The sequence below is a fragment of the Heptranchias perlo genome, chromosome 31 (genome assembly GCF_035084215.1).
Source record: "Heptranchias perlo isolate sHepPer1 chromosome 31, sHepPer1.hap1, whole genome shotgun sequence".
Taxonomy (NCBI): domain Eukaryota; kingdom Metazoa; phylum Chordata; class Chondrichthyes; order Hexanchiformes; family Hexanchidae; genus Heptranchias; species Heptranchias perlo.
Window position 1 is genome coordinate 23,773,211 of NC_090355.1, and position 22,483 is coordinate 23,795,693.

At 39.1% G+C, this 22,483-nt stretch overlaps 1 protein-coding gene across 3 annotated transcripts in view; it reads left to right on the forward strand.

Moving 5' to 3' along the window:
- ralgps1 (Ral GEF with PH domain and SH3 binding motif 1) overlaps positions 1 to 22,483 on the forward strand; it is a 540,533-nt gene that overhangs the window by 121,627 nt on the left and 396,423 nt on the right. For all 3 annotated transcript variants that reach the window (XM_067969743.1, XM_067969745.1, XM_067969744.1), the window contains 2 exons: positions 2,050 to 2,157; positions 3,926 to 3,976. In XM_067969743.1, the coding sequence (XP_067825844.1) occupies positions 2,050 to 2,157; positions 3,926 to 3,976 (159 nt within the window). The remainder of the gene's footprint in view (positions 1 to 2,049; positions 2,158 to 3,925; positions 3,977 to 22,483) is intronic.

Consider the following 22,483-nt stretch of genomic DNA (forward strand, 5'->3'; position numbering starts at 1 on the left):
CAAAAAATATTTTGCTCACCAACCATCCAATTCTGATTAGCAGACAGCTAGCAACAATTTCCAGATTCTTTGTTTTGCACTAACACGTTAAGACCACATAATCCACAGCCCTTAACGTGAACTCCTGCCACAGCTTTCATGGGAGTGCACCCGATCATGGTATAGATCCCCTAAAGCGGAAGTTTACAAAAAATATATTTTTACATGCTGGTTACAGCATGTGGACATTTCCGCGGATGGGGGGGGGGCAGAACCCTGGCACCCCCCCCTGACTAGTAACTCACCGGCCAAAATTTCTAACCTCTTAGGCGAGTGCCTTAAATGCACTTCCAGTGGTGTGGTGCTGTCCTTTTCCATTCAAAACCGGGAAACCCCCTGATCGTGTGAACGTTGGCAGGGTCACCAGCAGAGGCTAACATAGGTGCGTCTCAGTAATTACGCTGCGATTCAAACCCCTCCCTCCATCATGTATTTTCAGGGCATAAGCATTTAATTCAGTTGTAAAGCCACATAAATTTTTAGTAGTTGAAGTAATAAAATGAGGCAAGAAAGCTCAGTAATGTGACCAATGTCCCAGCCACATTTAACACTATCACCTTACATTGCTACCCGTCTGAGGTCTGATTTGCTTTTGATTGCACCACTGAGAATTGCCCTTTATTTGAGAAAAAGTCCATTTGATCTGCTTTATTCTTTGAAATGCACATGAATAAAAGACCTCCTGTGATTTTTGTGCCTTTTATTTATCTATGAAATGTTTGCTGTGATGGAAAGTCCCACTTGCTGTGTGTTTCTAATTGGAAAAAAATTATTGCAATTCAATGTAAAGCAACCTTGTTCTGTTATATCTTTATTCCTTCTTGAGTTCCTCTAAGCCACACAGGGGGAGGGCTGTGAACCCACTTTAACGCTTAATGCATTGCCAAGGTGTGCTTGCATTGGGCTGGCTGCCCTTAGAAATAAATGGTTCATGTCAAAATTTTGGATTTCAATATTACCACATATTGTGCTCATATGTCAACACTTTGAATACTACCATACCTTGGGTCTGAAAATCTGCAGGTCCCGATGTTGAGCTGAAGTATCCAAGATGCCTTCTTGGCGGCGGTGTCTCCACTTGCTCTAAATGTTGCCATCGTCTCCAGGTGTTGTGTGCGGGGGGGCGGGGGCATGCAAGTGGGATTAGGATCAGTGATTACCTATGTCTTGGGCCCTCAGTGGGACCTGACGTGTGGTTGGCAGAGATACTCCTGCTCGGACAAGGTGTATCTGCCTGCTTGGGAGCAGAGGTGGGGGTCTGCCTTTTCCGCCATCCTTGTAATGATAGGCACCCTAAATTTTCCTCGTGGCGCAGGAGCTTCCCATTGGCAGACAAACGTTCCCTCAGCCCGGGACATTTGTTAAGGTTATCACTGGAGTTTCTAGCAGGTGCATCGGGACAATTTCTCAGACATTCGTCCAATAGTAGATTTTTGGAACTACTGTGTTTTTGTGTCCAGATCGATTTTTTTCTTTTTCTAGATGGATTGTGATAGAAAGTGAACTTTGAATATTTTTATCTGCATTGTGTTGGCTGTAATAAGGATAGTTGTCAAAAATTTTATGTAACTTGCCTGTGGTGTTGCCCACGGTCTATTGATGAATACAAAATTTGTTTTGTGTATAAGGCAGCAACAGAGTTGGGAGAGAGATTTCAGAAAAATGCTCCGTGGAACACCCTACTGGCTAGAGCCTGCAACTACACAGTTACAGACAAATTGGCTGCAGGACCCTCATTCTAAATGTTGACATAAAAGCATGAGCAAAGTCCATGACAACAGGAATTGTGCACGTATGCAGGATTTTTAGTAACATATTGTCCAGTCCAAGGGGATAACGTAACTCCCGTTCTGTTCCAAGTTCGAAACAGCTCCCTCTTCTGACAGTTTGTGATACATTCAGCAACCATTCACCCATGTTTGAGAGAATTTTACAAGAAGATATTTTTATTTTCCAAGCTCAATCAGTAATCGGAGTTACATTTAATACTTGTCGTCTTGTTTTTTGCAGGGCAGTAGTAGCTCCGACTCTCTCGATGGACAGTACTCAGATTATGCTATGAAAAGCTATGATGCAGTTGTATTTGATGTACTTAAAGTAACACCTGAGGAATTTGCTGTAAGTAAACACATTTCAGTGAATGCTGGCATGGTACAATACCAGCAAATTCACAAATATCTCATTTCTAGTTTCAGCTTTTGTGAAGTCTGAGCCATCATTTCTTATGTTCATAATTTGGACTGAGAGAATTTTATTTATTGTTCAGTGGATCTGGTTGATGGTCTTTATTCTTTTTCTCTTTCTTTGACCAGATACAAAATCACGCAGAAAACGGGGGCTAAAACCATTCATTTATCAAAAAGAAATATTTGAATTTAAATAGCGCTTCGTAACTTCTCAAAGCTCCACAAAAAGTATTACTTTTGGAGTGCAGTAACTCTTGTTTCGTAGTATTTTAGTGTCGACTTAGAATATCGACACTCATCTGCTACTTAGTTGAGAGTAGGAAGATAGAGAATGGCTAATAGAGTTCTGTTCCATTCTCGGCTTCTTAAATTCTTCCCTCATTTTCCACCATTCCTACTATTTTGCTGATGTCTTTGTGCACTTTTCTACTTCACTCCCAATCTCTCGCCCACTCCACTGTTGCTCCATCCATGGTTTACCCAGTCTCTCCTCTGCAGCTGCCTCATTTTGAATCTTCGCTCAAGTTTTAGATCCTCCTTATAGATCCCTGACTTTTTTTAATCTTCTGTACATTGTAGTAGCTGACATTCCAGTTCATTTTCTTATTGCATGCCCGATTCCTTTTTTTTTGTGCCTTGTTCACATTTTTCCTGTTCTTTTGAGTTGTGTTTCCAGACATTTTAACAACCTTTGTTTGGCTGGTGTTTTCCTCTGAATTTTAGTTGACTTTTAACCTGCCCTGTTTGCCCTTAAAAGCACTTGGTCACACATCCTTCCTATTTCCTCTCTATAAATCTTCGGTCCCTCATTTGCAATTGTTCTTTCTAATTAGAATTCCATACCATCTTCCTTTGCTCATCACTCATAGTAGAAAAACCCCATAGACACCATATTGTAGCATCTTAATAATCCTCAGTCCAGCCTATTGGGACCAAGAGCAATGCTTTCCTTTATTGACAGCACAGAAAATATTTTACCATATGCGATATGTTATATAAACTGTTGACATCTAATGGTTTAAATGGAGTTTTAAATTTAGTCTTAAAACCCTGTGGAAAATTTTTTTTTGCTGAGTGAGCACAGATGTGTTGTAAGGCATTCTTATATCATAATACTTACAAATTTCCTTTGGCAACATCTTTAGTAATCATCTTTATTGATCATAAATGTTTAAAATTGACCGAACTTGAAGTGCTGATTTCTGAATGTGCACTCCTGGAGCAGAGAGTCAGTGCAGAGCAGGAAATCGCAGATCCAATCCCAACAATTTTGGTCTTTTTCATGATGGAAAATTGTGGGGAATATACCAGAGATTTTCTGATTTACACTCCTGATTCATGAGGCTCCGTGCTGGGAATGGACATTTGGAGAATTAACTTAAAATGCCTTCAGGCTGCTGTTTAATGAATTTAATTGTTTTATTATAGTATTTCCAGTAAAGCTTTGATAGATATAATCTAATCAAAGCATTGCTATTTTCATACCTGTAAAGAAAACTAGATCAGGAGACATTCCTTCCTACAGTCGTATACTGATTTCAAATATTTTCACGAATAAAGAACTTGATTGGTTTATACAAACATTTGCTAGTAATACTGAAGTCATGGAAAGTGGAAAGTTTCTGGAATATCATGCACATACACACTGCAAAATAATGTTGCGATTTAAAATAAATTGCTAATTTTCTTGTGTATTGCAGAGCCAAATCACTTTAATGGATGTCCCAGTATTTAAAGCGATACAACCAGAGGTAAGACGAGATTATACATTGCACCTTTGCGGGGAAAGGAGGGGGCAGGGAAATCAACTGGCTATCCCTTTTATGAAATTAACATCCCACCAACTTGAATAATCATGTTTTTCTACTTGTTTTGTCATTATTATTGGAAGAGTAATATTTTACCAGAAGCGTCATATATATAAAAAACCTAGGCAGTCTCCCTTTGAGCTTTGCACACACGGAGTCATGCCAAGTGTAACCTTTAGGTGATGTGGGGTTAGAAGGCGGGGCATGCAGGTGTAATTCAGTTAAATTCATACCTTCTGTTCTCATTTTTAAATTTCCATTATAAATTCCTGTGTGCACATTTATAATGGAAACTGTCGATGTAAACTTGCCATGCTGTATTTAGACACTCATCGTAAACACTCCATCCATTGTCTTCCAACCCCCCCCCCCCCAAAAAAAAAAACAGGGGCAGGTGATGAGACCAGAACGGAGGCTCTCTCAGCATCAGCTAATTTCCCTTCCCGAACCCCTCCTCCTCCTCCTTCAGTTTCACTCCGAGAGGCATTGTTTGCTTTTTAAAATTAAATTAGAGTGAGGAAAGAAATTGCCTTTTTCTCTATTTGTGGCTTTCGTTGTCTATCTCCCTCTTTCTTGCTCTCCCTCTGCTTCATAAGTATGAGAAATTAAAATCTCTGTCTCATAGATGTACGCCATTAGTATTGCCCTTTTCAATAAAACACAGGTGAGATAATTGGATGACTTAAAAACTCAACTTTTTTTCAAAATTGAAGTAATATTAAATGAGGACATTAAAAGATAACAAAAGATAATTCAGTTTATAAATGCAGTCTGTATTGTGAAATATGTAATTTTTTTGAATATTTTAATTTGATTGAACTCTTATTTTGGACATTAGAAATTTTAGTTGCTGAGGAACAAATGAAGATAATAGAAATTTTTAGAAAACATTTAGTCACCATATTTGGGCGTCTCCACTGAGAAATCCATATAGGTAGAGTTTCTACTTGCCAATATGGAGTGCACACTCTCTCCCCTTAGGGACATACCCCACACCCCACCTATGTAAGCCCAGACAGCTGTGATTCAGGTTGTCAGGATTCGGCCCTCAATGTGCCATCTTGTTTTACAAGCAAAAAAGTAGTCTCAAGGTGCTAGCGGTTGAAGGAGCACATGTACGTGTAGCTTGTTTTTGTTCAGAATGATTTGAAGCTGTTATGCCCTTGGAAAATGTGAGTGTGACAAGACTTTCAATTGTACATTGCATCTTGAAAGTGTGCCATACTGAGGTGTGAGTATGCATGAGGTGCAATGGAAGAGCTGTACATGGTTGTGAGTGTTTAATATGGGAGAGCAGTAAATGTGGAACAGGTTGGCAGGCAACACTTTGTGGCATGCAATCCTGGACTGACTGCCTAATACTGTCAGATGGTCTTACTGTATCAGATTTCTTAAAGTGTGCTGTCTTCTTATGCATCTGTTCCGAGATCCAGCAGGTAATGTATACAGTATCACTATTTACTGTCAGGAATGGTGCACTGCCTTCCTCTTGGGAGAAGGTCCTGAAATGCCAAACAGGACAACTTTCTGCGCACCCACTTCATGCACCTGCACATCGATTTTGCCAGCCATCATAGAGCCACCTTGGAAAATGTTGACAGATCTTAACATTCATTTTGAGGCTCCATAGAATCTGAAACAATATTTCTCTCCATATGAAGTCACTTACTCTTTAAGTGTGCACATCCCCATTGCACTTACTCCCTGCACTAGCCCAAAGCTACTCTGTCCATTCTGAATAATTGTTCAAACGATCAACTGTGGATAATTTGGTGCAGTCAGCTCCCTGCACTGCTGGCTAGCCTGGCACCAGCAATGAAGCAGAAAAGCCTAAATTTAACCTGGAACTGAGAATCAGTCCTGATAGTCCTCGATATTTGAAAATAACACATTTTGAACATACATACAGTTTCTATTACTGAAAACGTTTAAATTGATGAGCCCTCTTAACGACCTCTGCTGCAGTGTAACGACAAAAGGATCTGAAACACCTGCTGCACTATTAATGCAAGTTGTTGCATTAACTCTGTAATCTTGCAGGCACAGAATTTCTTTTTATGTCTTTGCGTATGACATAACCTAAAATAATAACAAGCTGAAGATAGAAAGATGGGATTTAATGATTTTGTAGCTTTATTCTTTGTTGGCAATTAATGGATAATCTGTGAATTATTATTTTTCACACTTGATTTACTTTAACTACTGGCATTAAGGCATGGAGATGAAGTACGGTTTGAGTTTTAGACAAAAAAAATGAAAACTTTGTGTTGCAAACATTTTTGTTCAGTGAATGACAAGCTTGCTGCTGTGAGAGCAGCTTGTTTTGTAATAGCGAAAAGTGGACAGATTGAGGCTGGCGCATAATTTTGAACGCAGCTTGCATGATATACTCAAATTTCAATATGCAAGGTTAAGTAACTGTTATCACAGTCACACTTATATTTACAGCCTACTTGGTATAGGCATTCACTTCTGCATCTATTCCTTGGCAGATATTTTCATGGAATTACATTACATAGAATGTACAGAACAAAAACAGGCCATTTGGCCCAACTGGTCCATGCAGGTGGTGTTTATGCTCCACATGAGCCTCCTCCCACCCCTCTTTGTCTAACCCTATCAGCATAACCTTCTATTTTTTTTCTTCATGTGTTTATCTAGCTTCCCCTTAAATGCGTCTATGCTATTCACCTCAACAACTCCCTGTGGTAGTGAGTTCCACATTCTAACCACTCTTTGGGTAAAGAAGTTTCTCCTGAATTCACTATTGGATTTATTAGTGACGATCTTATATTTATGGCCCCGAGTTTAGTTTTGTTCTCCCCACAAGTGGAAACATCTTTTTTATGTCTACCCCATCAAACCCTTTCATAATCTTGAAGACTTCTCTCAGGTCACCTCTCAGTCTTTTTTGTAGAGAAAAGAGCCCCCGCCTGTTCAGCATTCCTCCACTGCCCCTAAATCCTTCTTATAATAGGGAGACCAGCACTGTGCACAGATATGAGTTGGACCAAAGTGTTGCAATTCTGATACAATCTCTCTCAATTTCTCACATCAGCCCAGCTTGCAGATCCAGGTGGCACATTCGGCTAAGCCCATTGTCTTTTTGCCTCTGGAGCCTGATTTGAATCTAGTCCGAGCAATGGCATGAAGGTCTCCTAGCCCTGTAATATTGCATCCTGTATCAAAGGTTACTGGAAATATTTTTCTCTCCGATATTCTGCATCAGCTCCTTGACTTCTGTACAACGATGAAGTTGTGAGCACGTTTTCGAGCAGGGGTATTAATACTGCTGATCGGGTTGTGCTAGTCCATGGAGGAGTGCTTATTCTCGTAAGCTCCTTCCTTTCATCACCCGCTCTGACCACATTGTCAGCGACCAGTATGTATGATGTTAGCTTTTGGCAGATGCATCTTGCCAGCGTCAACTGTTGAAGGTTGAAACCTTTATCTTCAAACAGTGTGACGTGTAAAAGTGCTAGAGTGCCTGATGTTTAATGAATTACAATATCATTGACCTGCCTTGTGTTTCTCTGTCATGCAGATTACATGAGAGCTACATATGGAATATGTTTAATCCTGGTTCACAGACTTGATAAATACGAACACATTGAGCGAAATGGGAACGTAGCTCCATATATATATATATATATATATATATGATTCTGCAGTAAATGTTAGTGATCTGAAGTAATTTTAGTCAGTGGCTCAATTTCAATTGCATTTTAATCAAGTTTGATGTAATTTAAAAAATATTACATTGTGCTGTGGTAGCAGGTTATACTTTAAAAGTAAATGGCAAGTGCAAAATTTTCAGGGTTAATAGTTGAAATCTTCCAGTTTCGACAGTTTATTGTAATTCCTCTCATCTGTTTTTGGGCTTGCACAAATCAGCGTGGTATATGAGAAAACTAGAAATGGAATAGGGCAAAAGTGCCCAGTGTTATTGAACATTTATGTGTCACATCAGTTATTTTCAAGGAATGATAACCTGCTAATTATGGTACTGGACTACTAAAATTGATATTAATCCCAGAAGTTAGATGAGTGGCAGGAAAAGGATACTATTTGTTTATTTTTTGCTGGGGAATTTTGTAAGTTAGAAGGGTGTTTTACCCTTGTACTGCCATCTGGTCCAGGGAAGTTCTTTTATTTAAAAAAAATGATTTTAGTTCCCACACTCTGGCTCTGAAACAAACCTTAATATTACAGTCATTCCCAAAGTCAAGAGTAGCCATTTTACTATAATAACCTATTATAACTAAAATTTTAAAAAAATAATAATTCTTTATTTCTTCCCTTTGCTCTATTTTTTCCTCCCTTCCTTCTCTTCCATTTTTTGTTATTTTCTTTCTACCTATTTTCTAACTATTCTACATTGTCTTCTTCAGTTTAAACATTGCAAATTGTAATTATGCTTGTGGAAGACTGCAGGAGGACACATTGGCTAGAAGAATGAACCGATAATTTGCAAATACATTTCAGTATAGAAAATGTGAAAATACATTTTGAAAATAAAGAAAAGGGAAAGGGATGCACCTTAAATAGTAAATGGAGTAAAAGAGCAATCGGCTCTTGATGTGCAATACACAGGTCCCGAAAGGTGGCAGAGCGAAGGAAAAAAAAAGAACTTTAATTTATATAGCACTTTTCATGACTTCGGGACGTCTCAAAGCACTTTATAGCCAATGAACTACTTTGAAGTGTAGTCACTGTTGTAATGGAGGAATCGATAAGGCCATAAAAAGGCAAATGGAATTTGTGCTTTTGCACAAAGAGGTAATGCTGAACTTATACAAAACATGAGGCCAGAGTTGGAGTGTTATGTGCAATTTTGGTCATCCCAACAGAAGAACGATAGAAAAAATGGGAATGGTGTAGCATAGACTCACTAGGATGTTATTGGGGATGAGGGTTACAGTTATGGAGCCATTTAAAAAATGTTGGATATTATGAAGGCTTATGCTAAAGTACGTAGTGCTACATAGGTGAAACAGTAACAAAAGCACAAATTTAAAATTATCACAAATAGAATTAAGGGGGAAGAGCGAAATTAGAAAAATGATACTTTACACGAGAAGATGCTTCAAATGTGGAATTCTCTGCCACAGCAGTGGTTGAAGCAGAGTCCATAAGTTCTTTTAAAGGAGAATTAGTTGCTTGAAAAAGAGGAATATTAAAGGGTATGGGAAGTGAATGAGTATGAGATTAGAGTAGGTGATTTGTGCAGAAAAACACCAACAACTTGGGCCTGTTTCTGTGCTAATTCTCATACTTCGTGGTTGCCACCATATATTTTGGATGCAGAACCAACATAAAAAAAACTGCCCTTTGGCTGAAAACCAACTCCAATGGCCAGTTTTTCATCAATCGGGTGTCGGAAGTTTAAACATTGGCACAGCAACCAGGTCAGATTTTGACGTGTTTTATAGTTTCAAAGTAGGAAGCAGTTAACACTGTTCCACAATCATCTGAGGCAGTTGTCACATGTTTTCAGAGCTGGTTGGCATTCATATGTGTTGCATTTGCTTCAAATACCCATAGTACCCATATTTCAGAGCACAAAATGAATACATATATGTTTTCCTGACAAAGGATGTATTGACGAGTAGAAAATTGTAAGCAATCACACCGTTCATCTGTGGTATAGTTTGTGATGACAAGATGGAGTAAAGTAACTCAGTGAGAATTTTTTTTAAAAAGCATCAAGAAGTGAAGGACACAAAATTACAACAATTAATTGAACAACTTAAATGATGACTTTTAATGAATCCATTTACATATTGTAGATTTAATTAGCATTTTTCTGCGTCAACTAGGTAAATTAAGAAGGTAGGTGACTTCAGATGAAATTAAAGGAATTAAGGGGTTATTTTTGTAGATTAGTGAAGCTAATAACTCATGTAATGCTTGTAACGTGTTGAGATCATTACAACTCATTATAATTCATTTTTCAATTTTGTGTTCCTAACCAATTGCTCATATTAAGGAAATCAAAATAATAATTACTCTGGAACTGGATATATAAGATAATAAAATGAAGATGGACCTGGAAACTAAGTCAGTCAGACTAATTTCAATACATTTGAATTGCTGAGCATTGGAAACCTACATGTTAACAACATTGGGAAATAAGATGTGAGCTACAAGGAATTGTTCAAAGGGACTATGCCAATGAGTTTAACTTGGGTATAATCTATATTTATTGCCTTAATAATAGGGGAATTGACATACTGTTGAATGATGGATGCAATGAGTTGTGTTCTGGCAAAGGTAAAGAAAATTAAATATTATCAAAACTTGTGCTTCAAGAGTGCAGTTCACATATCCGAAGATTATGGTGACTAAGTCTAGTTGTGGTGTGGCACCGTCTAATTTAATCAAAAACTTGAAAGCTAATTTCTCTCAGCTGCATTTCATTAGAAGTGTATAGAGTTCCGTGTTGCCACGGATCATTAAATTGGTTGCGGTAGTCCTGTAGACCGTGAGAAAAATGAATGCTTTGATTTTCCTTCCACTACCCGGGCCGTGTTTTATAATTCACATCCTTAAGGCAGCAGCTTTCCAGCAGATTAATGATTACTAGCTTCGAGACTGAAATTTTTATTTTTGCGGGAGGGGAGAAAGACAGTTGAGGAGGAACATAATAGAAATTAGTTATGTTTTTAGAACTCTCTACAAATCCCCTTTTAATTTTAATGTTGGAGGGTTCAGAGCTTGGCATGACTTAAAAATAAGTTATAAAACTCTTACAATAGGCTCTTGAATTGCCTTTATTTCCAGATGAACAGTTTGAGGTAATGATAATCAAGCCGCGAACCCAACAATTACCGGCATTGCCACTGTGGAATAACAGAACTTATAGTTGAGATGGGTAATAAATTGTACATATTGCTAACATGGATAGGTAACTTTTAAAATAAGTTAACTTGGAAGAACCTTGAAAGAAATCGTGCTAACACTATTGATAAGCCAAGGTGTTTCCATAATCGGAAAACTCAGATAACAGTAAAGTGTTACATTACAACAGTGACTACATTTCAAAAGTACTTGATTGGCTGTAAAATGTGTTGGCACACTGAGGTCCTGAAAGGCACTAGATAAATGCAACTCCCTTTCTTTCTCTTTTTCTTTCTCTCTCTCTCTCGCTATCTCACTCTCTCTCTTTTCTCGCTCTCTCGCTCGCTCTCATTCTCAAGAGGAGTGCACAGCCAGTAAAAACATTCCATTTCACCGAGGTATGATTTGAAATGGCAGGAACAGCAGAGTTCAGATTTCAAAATGTTTTTGTACATTACTTTTAATAAAAATTCCCTTTTAGTTTTTATTTTCCTTGTCCGTTGTGATATTTTTGGATTTTCAACTGAAACAGTGGGATTGTATAAAATATTTTACACAATTTGAAAGTTTGCTATACTGCACTCAACAGCTGGAGGTCCTCTTTTGTACATCTATCATTAGGTTGATAGGGACATCGGAAGATTGGTACAGCAGTAGGCCATTCAGCTCCTCAATCCTATTTCGCCATTCAATTAGATCCTGGCTGATCTGTACCTCCAATCCATTTATCCGTCTTTAATCCATATCCCTCATCTAACAAAAATCTAAATTGATCCGGTATCCTCAGCCTTTTGGGGAGAGAGTTCCAGATTTTCATTACTCTTTGTGTGAAGAGGTACTTCCTGATTTCACTCCTACATGGCCTAACTCTAATTTTAAGATTATGCCCCTTTGTTTTGCATTCCCCCATCAGAGGAAATAGTTTCTTTGTATCTACCCCATCAAATCCGTTTATCATTTTAAAGACCTCGATCGGATCACCTCTCAACCTTCGAAACTCCAAGGACTTGATTTTACCTGACCTGTCCTCATAAGTTAACTTTTTAAGGCCTGGTATAACTCTCGTGAATCTGAACTCTCCAAGACCAATATATCTTACTGAGGTTGGGGTCTGACTAAGACTCTGTACAACTGAAGCATCATTTCCTCACTTTTGAATTCCAACCCCCTGGAGATTATTGTTTTTGATTACTTTTTGTACCTGTGCACTAGCTTTTAGTGATTTGAGTATATGGATACGTAAATCCCTTTGGTCCTCCACAGCTCCTAATCTCTCTCCATTAAGAAAATAGTCTGCTTAGTCTTTCTCAGATCTGTAGTGGATGTCCTCTCACTCCCTGACATTGAACTAAATCTGCCATAGTTTTGCCCACTCACTGAGTCAGTCCATGTTCCTTTGTTTGTTCCTTCTTCCATCTGCGCTGTGCCTCCAAACTTAGTGTCATCTGCAAACTTGGATATACAACTCTCTACTCCTTCATCCTAGTCATTAATATATATGGTGAAAAGCTGAGACCCCAGTACAAATCTGTGGGGAGCACAACTTGTCACATCTGCCAATCAGAAACATTCCCTTAATCACTACTCTCGGTCTCCTACCTCCCAAATAATTACCAACCTATGTCGTACGGGTATCTGCAATTCCATGCAGTTTAATTTTTGCTAATCATCTCTTATCAAATGACTTCTGGAAGTCCATATAGACGATATCCATTAACACTCCCCTATCCACCATGCTGGTTTGCTCCTCAAAAAATTCAACTAGATTAGTCAGACATGACTTAACTCTTCACAAATCCAGGCTAACACGCTGATCAGTTCATACTTGTTCAAGTACTCAGTCACTCTGGCCTTGACTTTAACTTCCCCACCCTGGTTTCCACCAGGTGGGAGGAGCAGTTAAAATGGAGCAGGGGACTTTCCCACCCTGATCTGGCTGACTCCTGTTTCAAATTGTAAGGACACCTGCTCCAAGCCGTCGGGGGTTATCTTTAAATACGCAGGTCGGGCTCTGATGGTGTAATTGGGGTTACAATCTGCATTTTAACCTGTGGCCTAAGCGGGGGAGCAGTGATGGCTTCCCCGACAGGCTAAACCTGCAGGGAACAGCAGCCGGGACCAGAAGAGCCGTGGACGAGGTAAGTTTTTAATTTTTTTTTAGTTTACGTGTGGGCCAGGGGGAGCAGGAGTGCTCCTTCAGACCCCACAAGCAACCCTTGGGCCATCCCAGCTGTGCTTCCCACTCCCCTGCCCTGATGGGGATTCCCCTTCCTGAGCCATCCGATGGACTTTCCTTCTGCCAGAGACCGTTCACATGGGTTACTGTTGGTGGCCTCCTACCAGGCAGTGATTCCTGCCGGGTTCGGGCAGGAGTCCAATCTTGCATATGTAAATGAGGCTCAGGCACTAAAATCTCTCGGGGCCACAGCTTGCCTTTGACCCTGGCGTTCCTCTCTTCCCTCCCCAAGTTAAAATCGAGGCCTGTGTCTCTGATAAATTCCAGTAACTTCCCCACCACTGATGTTAAACTGATAGGTCTGTAATTACCTGGTTTCTCCCTCCAAATTTCCCAATTCAAAGGCACAATTCTTGAATCTAGAGAGCTTTGGAAAATTATAACTAATGTATCTGCAATTTCCTCACCTATTTCTTTTAATAGTCTGGGGTGGAAACCATAAGGCCCTGGAGATTTGTCTATCTTAAGTCCCAGTATTTTCTCCATTACCATTTTAAAAAAGTTATATTAAATCCGCTGAGTTCCTCCCCTTGAATTATTTTTCGATTCCCTTGTACCACTGGTATTTTGTCCTCTTCCTCCACTGTGACCTTTTTGTCCATGTCACTGGTACCTAAACACATATACCTATTAGACAAATCCAGCTCTATAGATCATCCCCTTTCTACCCTCACCTTTTGCTTCCTGCCAATGGTCAGCCAGTCTCCCTTACCACCTTCTCTACTTCTAGCAGCACTGTGGGGTGAACACCGTCTGTATCAATACAATTAAGTTTTTAAGTACTCTATCTTTTAAAGGCAAGGACTTTTGAAAATTGTCTGTGCAAGGCCAAATTATGTGACATTTGCAGCCAGTTTGGCTGGAGACAAAGGATTGGAACATCTTGTGTACCAATCCCACATACATCTGGGCAAGTTAACAAAGGCAGACAATGACCAAGCTCATCAGGGTGTCTGTAGACTGGACGTTTCAGCCCAATAGACACATGAAGATTACATGGAGGTGTGGGGATAACTTGGGAGAATGGAGGGGAAAATAACAGTTTAAAACAAAACAAATTAGCGGATGAGACGCATCAATGCCTGATAGTGCCCATCAAATAAGACTGTATTTCCTGCAAGGGGTTCCAAGACCATTGCAGCTGCAGACTACCATTATTAATTGTCCTTTCTCTTTCAGAATTACAAACATGATAACATTTGCTAATTTTGTTATGTAAGTTTAATTTGAAAATGTCATATTAGTTTAGTAATGCAGGCAAACTCATTCAACCTCAATGAATAACAGATGTTGAGGAAAGACGTAATTTTTACATGCATGCAGAAGTAGTAGCTAACCCAAGACAGACCCAGAGAAAACATATTATACAAAAACTTCACTTTGTAAGTGAAAAATGACCTGTAAAATGCAGTTAAGTAGACTTTTCAAAGCATGTTTATGATTGAAAGTGTCTTTTTTTTTTAGCTGTACGCTTAAGGTGAAATTGTAAGATCAAATGGTCAAGTAAAATTAACTTATGGTTATTAGAATTTGAACTACATGATATGGATCAGCATGTATCGATTGTAATGGTTTCTGACTCTCCCACTATAATTAAAGCAGCCAGATGCTAAAATAGTCAGCCGAATTTTCCAACTCTCTGTGGATCATAGGGTTCATGGGTTTGAGTTTATGAACATTCCAAAGTGCAAACATCAATGTTGGATTATGTACAGATATGTTGGTTAACTTTTATGTCTGCATAAAATATCAAAAAATCTGTTTTCAGTCTACATGTTGGGATATTATACAACTTTTTTTTTTGTTCAGAATAAAGCATCTAGCCAATAATATTGTGGGCCTAGAGAAATACAAACCATTTTTTCCTTACTTTAGAATGTGTTACTTTGACATGAATATTAGTAATGTATCATGTTTCTCTACAGAAGTATCCCAACAATTAATTATACATAGAATAATGAATGTCTGCAAGATATCACAAGGCAATAACCTCATCAGGTTTAGACAGCATTATGAACCACATGAGCGAAGTTTAATGGGTTTTGGCAGTCACTTGATCGATGCAAAAGATTACTTGTTCATTTTCCTCACGCCACAGCCAATCCCCAAAGGACAGTGCAGATAATCTGCTCCGATACCTCTGCCAGTATTGCTGTGTGACTTGGACATTTGCAAAATTGAGCAAAGCAAGTTAACGCTAAATTTAAAAATAAATAAATGGTCGTTCCATTATTTTTGCCCACTTTTTTTTTTAAAGGGAAGCTCCCAGCAACTCCTTTTATAATCCAATTGTGAACTCACTTGTTCCATTGTTTGAGGAATTCTCCAAATCTGTAGTGTATCTAGATTTGCCAATACAATTCCAGCTTTCACTGATTTTCAAAACAGCCAACGATATTTACCACGTATTAAGAAACCACAAGGTCACTTCACATGGAGCAGAAAATTCTCCCCATCACTTTTTAATATCATCGGCACATAGCAGAAATGATGAAATTAAAGTTTTGTTTGCGGTCTAAAATCTCACAAGCTCTTTTCCCCAAAATTAAGTTTCCGCACATTTATTCAATAATTTGAAGCTGAATGTTTTCAGTAGAGTGCTTCAACTGTATGATTAACTTCAATTCATCATTCGGAGAGGCTTGAATATTCTGGTTTGGGCAAAGCTACATCTGTTTAAAATAGTAAGCAGTGGGGGCTCAAATGCTGGAAATGCATGCACAACAAATGAATTTTTCTGAAATCTTTAAGGAATGTAGTGGTATTTTCTTAACACAACATTGTACAAATAGGAAAATAGTTTATGGCCGTAATAATCCATGGTCTGTTGAAATTTAAGGTTTAAAAGCAGCGTGTGGGGGAAAAAAATCTAATGGAAAAAAGTGGCAGAATTATAAACTGTGTAAAAACTGAGCCAAAACTGGGTTGAGGCTAAATATACTCAAGCATTCATAATTCAAGAAAAGGGCCAATCTAATCTGGGCAACTACAGACCCATCAGTTTAACAGCAATACTTGGCAAAATAATGGTATGAATCATTAGGAGCAAATTTGAGCATCTGAATGAAAATAATCTAATCAGTAACAGCAAATGTGGTTGAGAAGGGGAGGAATCCTACAGGATGAAGCTTTTTGAGGAAATAGCATTCCAAGTGGAGAGTGGTAAACCATATGGCATGGTGGACTTAGAGTTAGAAAATTGCCTTTGGCAGAGCTCCCCATGAAAGGTGTATTGAAGCTGAACGCAGTGGGAATTTCAAGTAAACCTGTGTGTGAAGGACAGAAAAAAGCGGGTGCTTGTTCGGGAGTAATGTTAAGGTTTGGTTAAGTACTGAGTGGTGTCACATTGGTGATGTGGCCCAGCCTGTTCCTAATCTACATTAATACCTTAGATGTAGAAACCCAATATAAAGCGGTCAAGATCATGGATGATGCTAAACTTGGGGAGGCAGTTGAGATGGACTACGTAGCCAGTCACCCACAAAAGGAGTTGGATACTTTGCGCAGTTGGTCAAGTCATTGACCTCCCTCACCTTCTCAGTGTTTACACACTCATTACTTTCAGTACCTTGGTTTTCATTATGGAGAGAAAGAAAGAGTAACCAGACTCACTGGAAGCAATCTCACTTCAGACTGGAGCTGGTCCATGTTTGCAAACCTGTCAAAGAAACCACTAGTCAATCTGGTCTAATCTTATCCGACTATTTTCAATTTCTTGAGCTCGTCAAACGGAAGAGAATGCAACAAAATAATATTGTGGGTTGAATGTTTTACAGTTTAATTACCGTCTATTGAGAAAAAAGCATTTTTATAACAAGCATCTGAATATGTGGTTTTGTACATTAAACAGTTAAACGATAACTAGCTCAAAGATTGAAATACTTTAATTTCATTTTCTTGACAGTTTTCCCCTCAATTTTCTTTTCAAAGCTTATTCTGAAATTATGAAATCATTGTCCTGGTTACATAATGTTAATCAAAGCAGGGACCCAACTCAGGGAAGCATTGCTACTTTAGGCAATCTAAGAAAAATTGGAAATACCTTTGCGTTACGACACTTTGTAAGTGGTTCAGGGACTTGATTCTGAGAGGAGATACAATCACTTTTTCTATTGTAATTGCGGAGAAGTACCCACAAACCTGATCAATAACTGCAGTGGGAACATTTTGCTTGCCAGGGGCAAGTTTCTTTCTCGCCCTGGCGAGTTTGAAAACAAAATAACTTGCGAGCTTGCAGGTAACGTTAGTGCACCCCTTCAGTCTGGGACTTGCCCTTATTTCTTCTGCTTTCTTTCCTCATGTGACCCTAACCCACTGACTGACTCAGTGTCTGTACCACAGGTACGTTTTATTCCCTTTGGAATTTACAGCTAGGTATTCGGAGAGTGATTGATCTTATCGTCAGGCAGAAATATGTGGTCTGTATGTTGCATAAGGTTGAATGCTGGTAATGCCATTCGACAGATTGCGGTATAGTTTCAACACAAAGAATACCACCACTGAAACAAAACATCAGTTAGCCAATTATAAGGGGACAGATCCAATTAATTTTAGTAGCACTAGATTTACTACCATTATAAAACCGATACTCCATCAGCATTATAAAGTATTCTTGTACCAGGTTTTATTACTACCCACTGGACCTTAGGCAATAAATTTAATGCTGCCGTTACCTTTTTAACAATTTGCACAATTTCCGGTATGCATGTTTAAACCTTGGCGATCCATTCTGAAGTGATGCAAATGAGTTTTCCCAACACTGCCAATTAATTCGAAGTGCACAACGAACCATTTCATTGTATTCGATTACTGCAGTGTTTTGAATAGACACAGCGACTTTACAATTGCAACATTAGGGTGAGGTTATTTATGTTTCCAATGGCAGGCAGAAGCAGAGCTGCAGCAGCCATAAATATCTTGATGAAAGCGTGGCCTTGGGAATAACGTGTGACAGGACATTCCATTGGTGTGAAATAACAGTGCTGGGGACAGTAAAAAAAACATGAATTAATATCTTTTTTTAAGTCAGTCTTTTAAAGGGAAACCTTTTGGTGTCAGTTTTATTATTTGTTCTCGGGATGTGAGCAGTGTTTGAAAGATTGCATTTATGTCCCATTCCTAGATGTTCAGAGAAAGTGGCGGTGGGCCTTCTCTTTAAACTCCTGATATCCTTGTGGTGATAATATTCCAAGAGCTCAGTTATAGGAAATTCCAGTTTTTGACACAACAACGTTGAAGTGCAGTGAATGATGTGTAATTACCCTCTTCAAATAGCTGTCATAATCTGTGCATATGATTGTGGGTAGAGATGCATTTTCTGAAACTTCAATGGGTTTTGAACAGATTTAAAGAATAACTTTTTTTTATTCGTTCATGGGATGTGGGCGTCGCTGGCGAGGCCGGCATTTATTGCCCATCCCTAATTGCCCTTGAGAAGGTGGTGGTGAGCTGCCGCCTTGAACCGCTGCAGTCCATGTGGTGACTGTTCTCCCACAGTGCTGTTAGGAAGGGAGTTCCAGGATTTTGACCCAGCGACGATGAAGGAACGGCGATATATTTCCAAGTCGGGATGGTGTGTGACTTGGAGGGGAACTTTCTCTGATATAAACACATTGCCCCCTCAAAATTTGTCACTTCAATCACTCAAATGTCTTATTGTACATTTGCTTCACATGATGGCATTCCTGCTGCTCCAAGCCCCACAAAAAATAAATGAAAACTTAACCTGCGGGCCTCCCCTTCAGCTGGACTGGCAGCTGATACTGGGTGGAGTGTGCGAGGTGCACACGATGTCCAGCTGTGTCCTGAAAAGGCAATCGGGGTACCATGTACATCGTAGGACTCCAATTTCCTTATTAAGAGGGCCTACTGACTGACTGACTCAGGTGGGTTGTCCGGCCGCCCAGCAGTACGTCCTGGGCAAGATAAGGACAGGTGCAGGCACGGGGCGGTAAGTCATTCCCCACCATTTTCGGGGTGTTACTGGCTCATTGCTTCCAGGCAGGAGACCTTAAAATCCCTTCCCACGCTTCAAAAAAACTGGATAGAGAAAGAGATTGACAAGTAACGTACTTGAATACGCATGCCCTGCCTCTAGATGATAGAAAGGGATATACTATTTAATGATTCAATCTACACTGGATCTGTTTTAGTTGTAAACTTGGTTTATTCACAGCAAGTCAATGTTCCAGTTCGAATCATGTCAAAATAGGTTAACTGAAGAGATCAGACGTGGGTTCTGTAAATTGTTAAAATAAAAACAGCTGTTGGTAAAATACAAATCTTAAATTCATTAACAAAATAATATTTTCTTTGTAATGGATATTTTATTATTGCGTAATAGCAAGATTCCTGGACCTTCGAGAAAAGAAAAATACAGTTTCTGCTGTATAAGATTGGGAACTAACTGGTGATTTATTTATTCAGTAATCATAAGGGAGAGTTCAGGATTTGCTTTGTGGAAAAGTCCAAATATTATTGGTCTGCAGATAGCTGCTCTATGAACACAATAAGGTGGATTTTAATTATAGGCAAGTGCGGCAGACAATTTTGTGCAAAGCAAGGTCCCACAAACAGAAAATGAATGAATGACCAGTTAATCTGTTTTGGTGGTTTTGGTTGAAGGAGGAATGTTGGCCAGGACATGGAAAAATTCCCTGCTGTTCTTTGAATAGTGCCATGGGATGTATAAGAGTCTTTTGAGGGCAGAAGTGGTTGATTGTTGGTATTTTTAAACCATACGGCTAAGTTGGCAGAAGGGATGGATGCTGCTTGTTGCCTTTTCCATGAAAGTGGCTTCAGGTGCCTATTTTCCAGCAAGACAGACACCGGCACTGGATCTTCACAATGCTCATATTCCAACAGTGGAAGGTCACACACAGAAATAAAGAAAGAAAGAAAGAAATAACTGATTTGCACTCTTCTGCAATGAATTAGCGAAAATATAATTGTGAAACGAATGAAAGTACAGTTAGCAATTCGCACATGTAATCTATTACATCTTTAAACTCTAGCTAAGAGTTACTTAGCATCGTAACATTTTATATCAATGGAACGGGCTCGAGCCTTTTATTTAGATGTACAGTTGGCACGCTACATCCTATCATGCTCAGCCTGGTTTTGCAAGTAGCTTTAGTGTTGTCACTGAGTGCTAATCTGGAAAGTATCTTCGATTAGTAGGGAAACATAAAAATTCCAAATGTCTATTATGTTTGTGGGTATGTGGGATTTACAAGCTTATTCTGTACATACTTTTAATGGTTTCTTGGTGATTTAACATGATTTCCTACCCTAAAAAAAGTAAACGTTTCAGCATGGCTGGAAATCCAATCAGCATCTGTTAAACATTTTCAGCCAAAACTAGGGTAGTGTGAATGCATTTGATAAATTATTTATTTGCACCTTTTTTTGTCACTAAAGGTCATAATAAATATCTTATTTTCTGAATAACAAAAAAATTCCAATTGTTTATGAATATTCAATATTTTCCTTTTTTCCTGAAAAAAAAATTACTGTTCAGCCAATTGGATTTGATGGGAAAGAATTGCAACTCACCAAGCAGTTGAGGAGAATATTAAAGATTATGGGTGCTATTTTTATATTAACGTGCACAAGAATACAAGATTGATGAAGAAAAGCCTTGCTCGAGAAGATACATTTATGTATCTGGTCAATGAGTTTTTCTGGGTAGTTCTCTTCACTCTTCAATAAGCTGCGTGTAGCTCTACCAGACATCATCCTCTTCTGGCTTTCTGACGTTGGCTGCACTTTTTTTTGACAATTAGTTCTTCAACTGGTAATTAAAAACATTTTTGTCTATGAAGGCACACGGGCTGAAATTGCTCTTCTGCTGCAATGCCAACAGTAACTCATTTTGATCGCTGCATTTTGTGGAGCAGATGCACGGAGGGGACTTCCTTAGGTTTTCAGCTTCCGTAGATTAAAGATGGTGTGCTCCCGGCTTGATTTGCATCATGTAACAGGAGCACTGAGGTTGGCATTGCCTCGGCAAGAGCAGAAATGTGTAGCTGCGGCTTTGTAAAATGGCACCTGCGCTTCCTCTTGGCGGCAAAGTTTGAAATTGGGAACAAGAGATTACTAATAACAAATAAACATCCAACCCAAAGGAACAAGCAATAGTGCAATGTAAAGAAACCAAAATGGCAAAATAAAAACAATGGACTATTCTCATCAGCTTAGACAGATTTAAAGCTACTTCTGATTGCTGTGCCCCTGCAGAAGTGAGCGTTGCTCCAGATTTGAGGTGTACAGTGCTGGCCTGGTGCCAAAGGTACAAGTCATTGGAATTCCGAGAGCAGCAACACGCCTCAAATCAATGGTGTAATGAGGTTTGCATCATGCAGCATCATGAGCCTCGTGTTCCTTTCGCATACCTGGAAAACCTCTTTTTTTTTATCACCCTCTGAAGGGAAGGCTTGTCAAACACCCCCCTGCTGAATGCCCAGCTCCAGAAACTTCCCAACAGAATGGGTGTGAGGTGTTTCCTGATTACCTGGTTAAGTTAACAAATTGCTTATTCTTTACAGTCTCCAGGTAAAATAATTTTCATGAAGCTAAAATGGAAAAATAGTCAAAAGATCCCTGAACATGACCGTATGTAATCCTGTAATTTCTTCAAAATCTCTACAAGTAGTAAAAGATATTTCTATTTATGTTTTACCACAAGTTTGTAACATTTTCTCTTTCGATTTCATATTTTTCTTCTCCTCTGCCACATCTCATGCAACCGTCTTCAATTTGGAGCCTTGTACCATTTCGAACATAAGAACATAAGAAATAGGAGCAGGAGTAGGCCAATCGGCCCCTCGAGCCTGCTCCGCCATTCAATAAGATCATGGCTGATCTGATCCTAACCTCAAATTTAAATTCATGTCCAATTTCCTGCCCGCTCCCCGTAACCCCTAATTCCCTTTACTTCCAGGAAACTGTCTAATCTGTTTTAAATTTATTTAATGATGTAGCTTCCACAGCTTCCTGAGGCAGCAAATTCCACAGACATACTACCCTCTGAGTGAAGAAGTTTCTCCTCATCTCAGTTTTGAAAGAGCAGCCCCTTATTCTAAGATTATGCCCCCTAGTTCTAGTTTCACCCATCCTTGGGAAGTTTCACCCATCCTTGGGAAACATAAATTCTTTTAAGGGTGTTGCTGATGGGAGGAAAGTTGGGTTGTGCCAGTTTTCAACTCATCATTTATTGCTGATTTTTATTTGATAACTTTGCTGAGAATTTTTTTATTCGTTCATGGGATGTGGGCGTCGCTGGCAAGGCCAGCATTGATTGCCCATCCCTAATTGCCCTTGAGAAGGTGGTGGTGAGCTGCCTTCTTGAACCGCTGCAGTCCATGTGGTGAAGG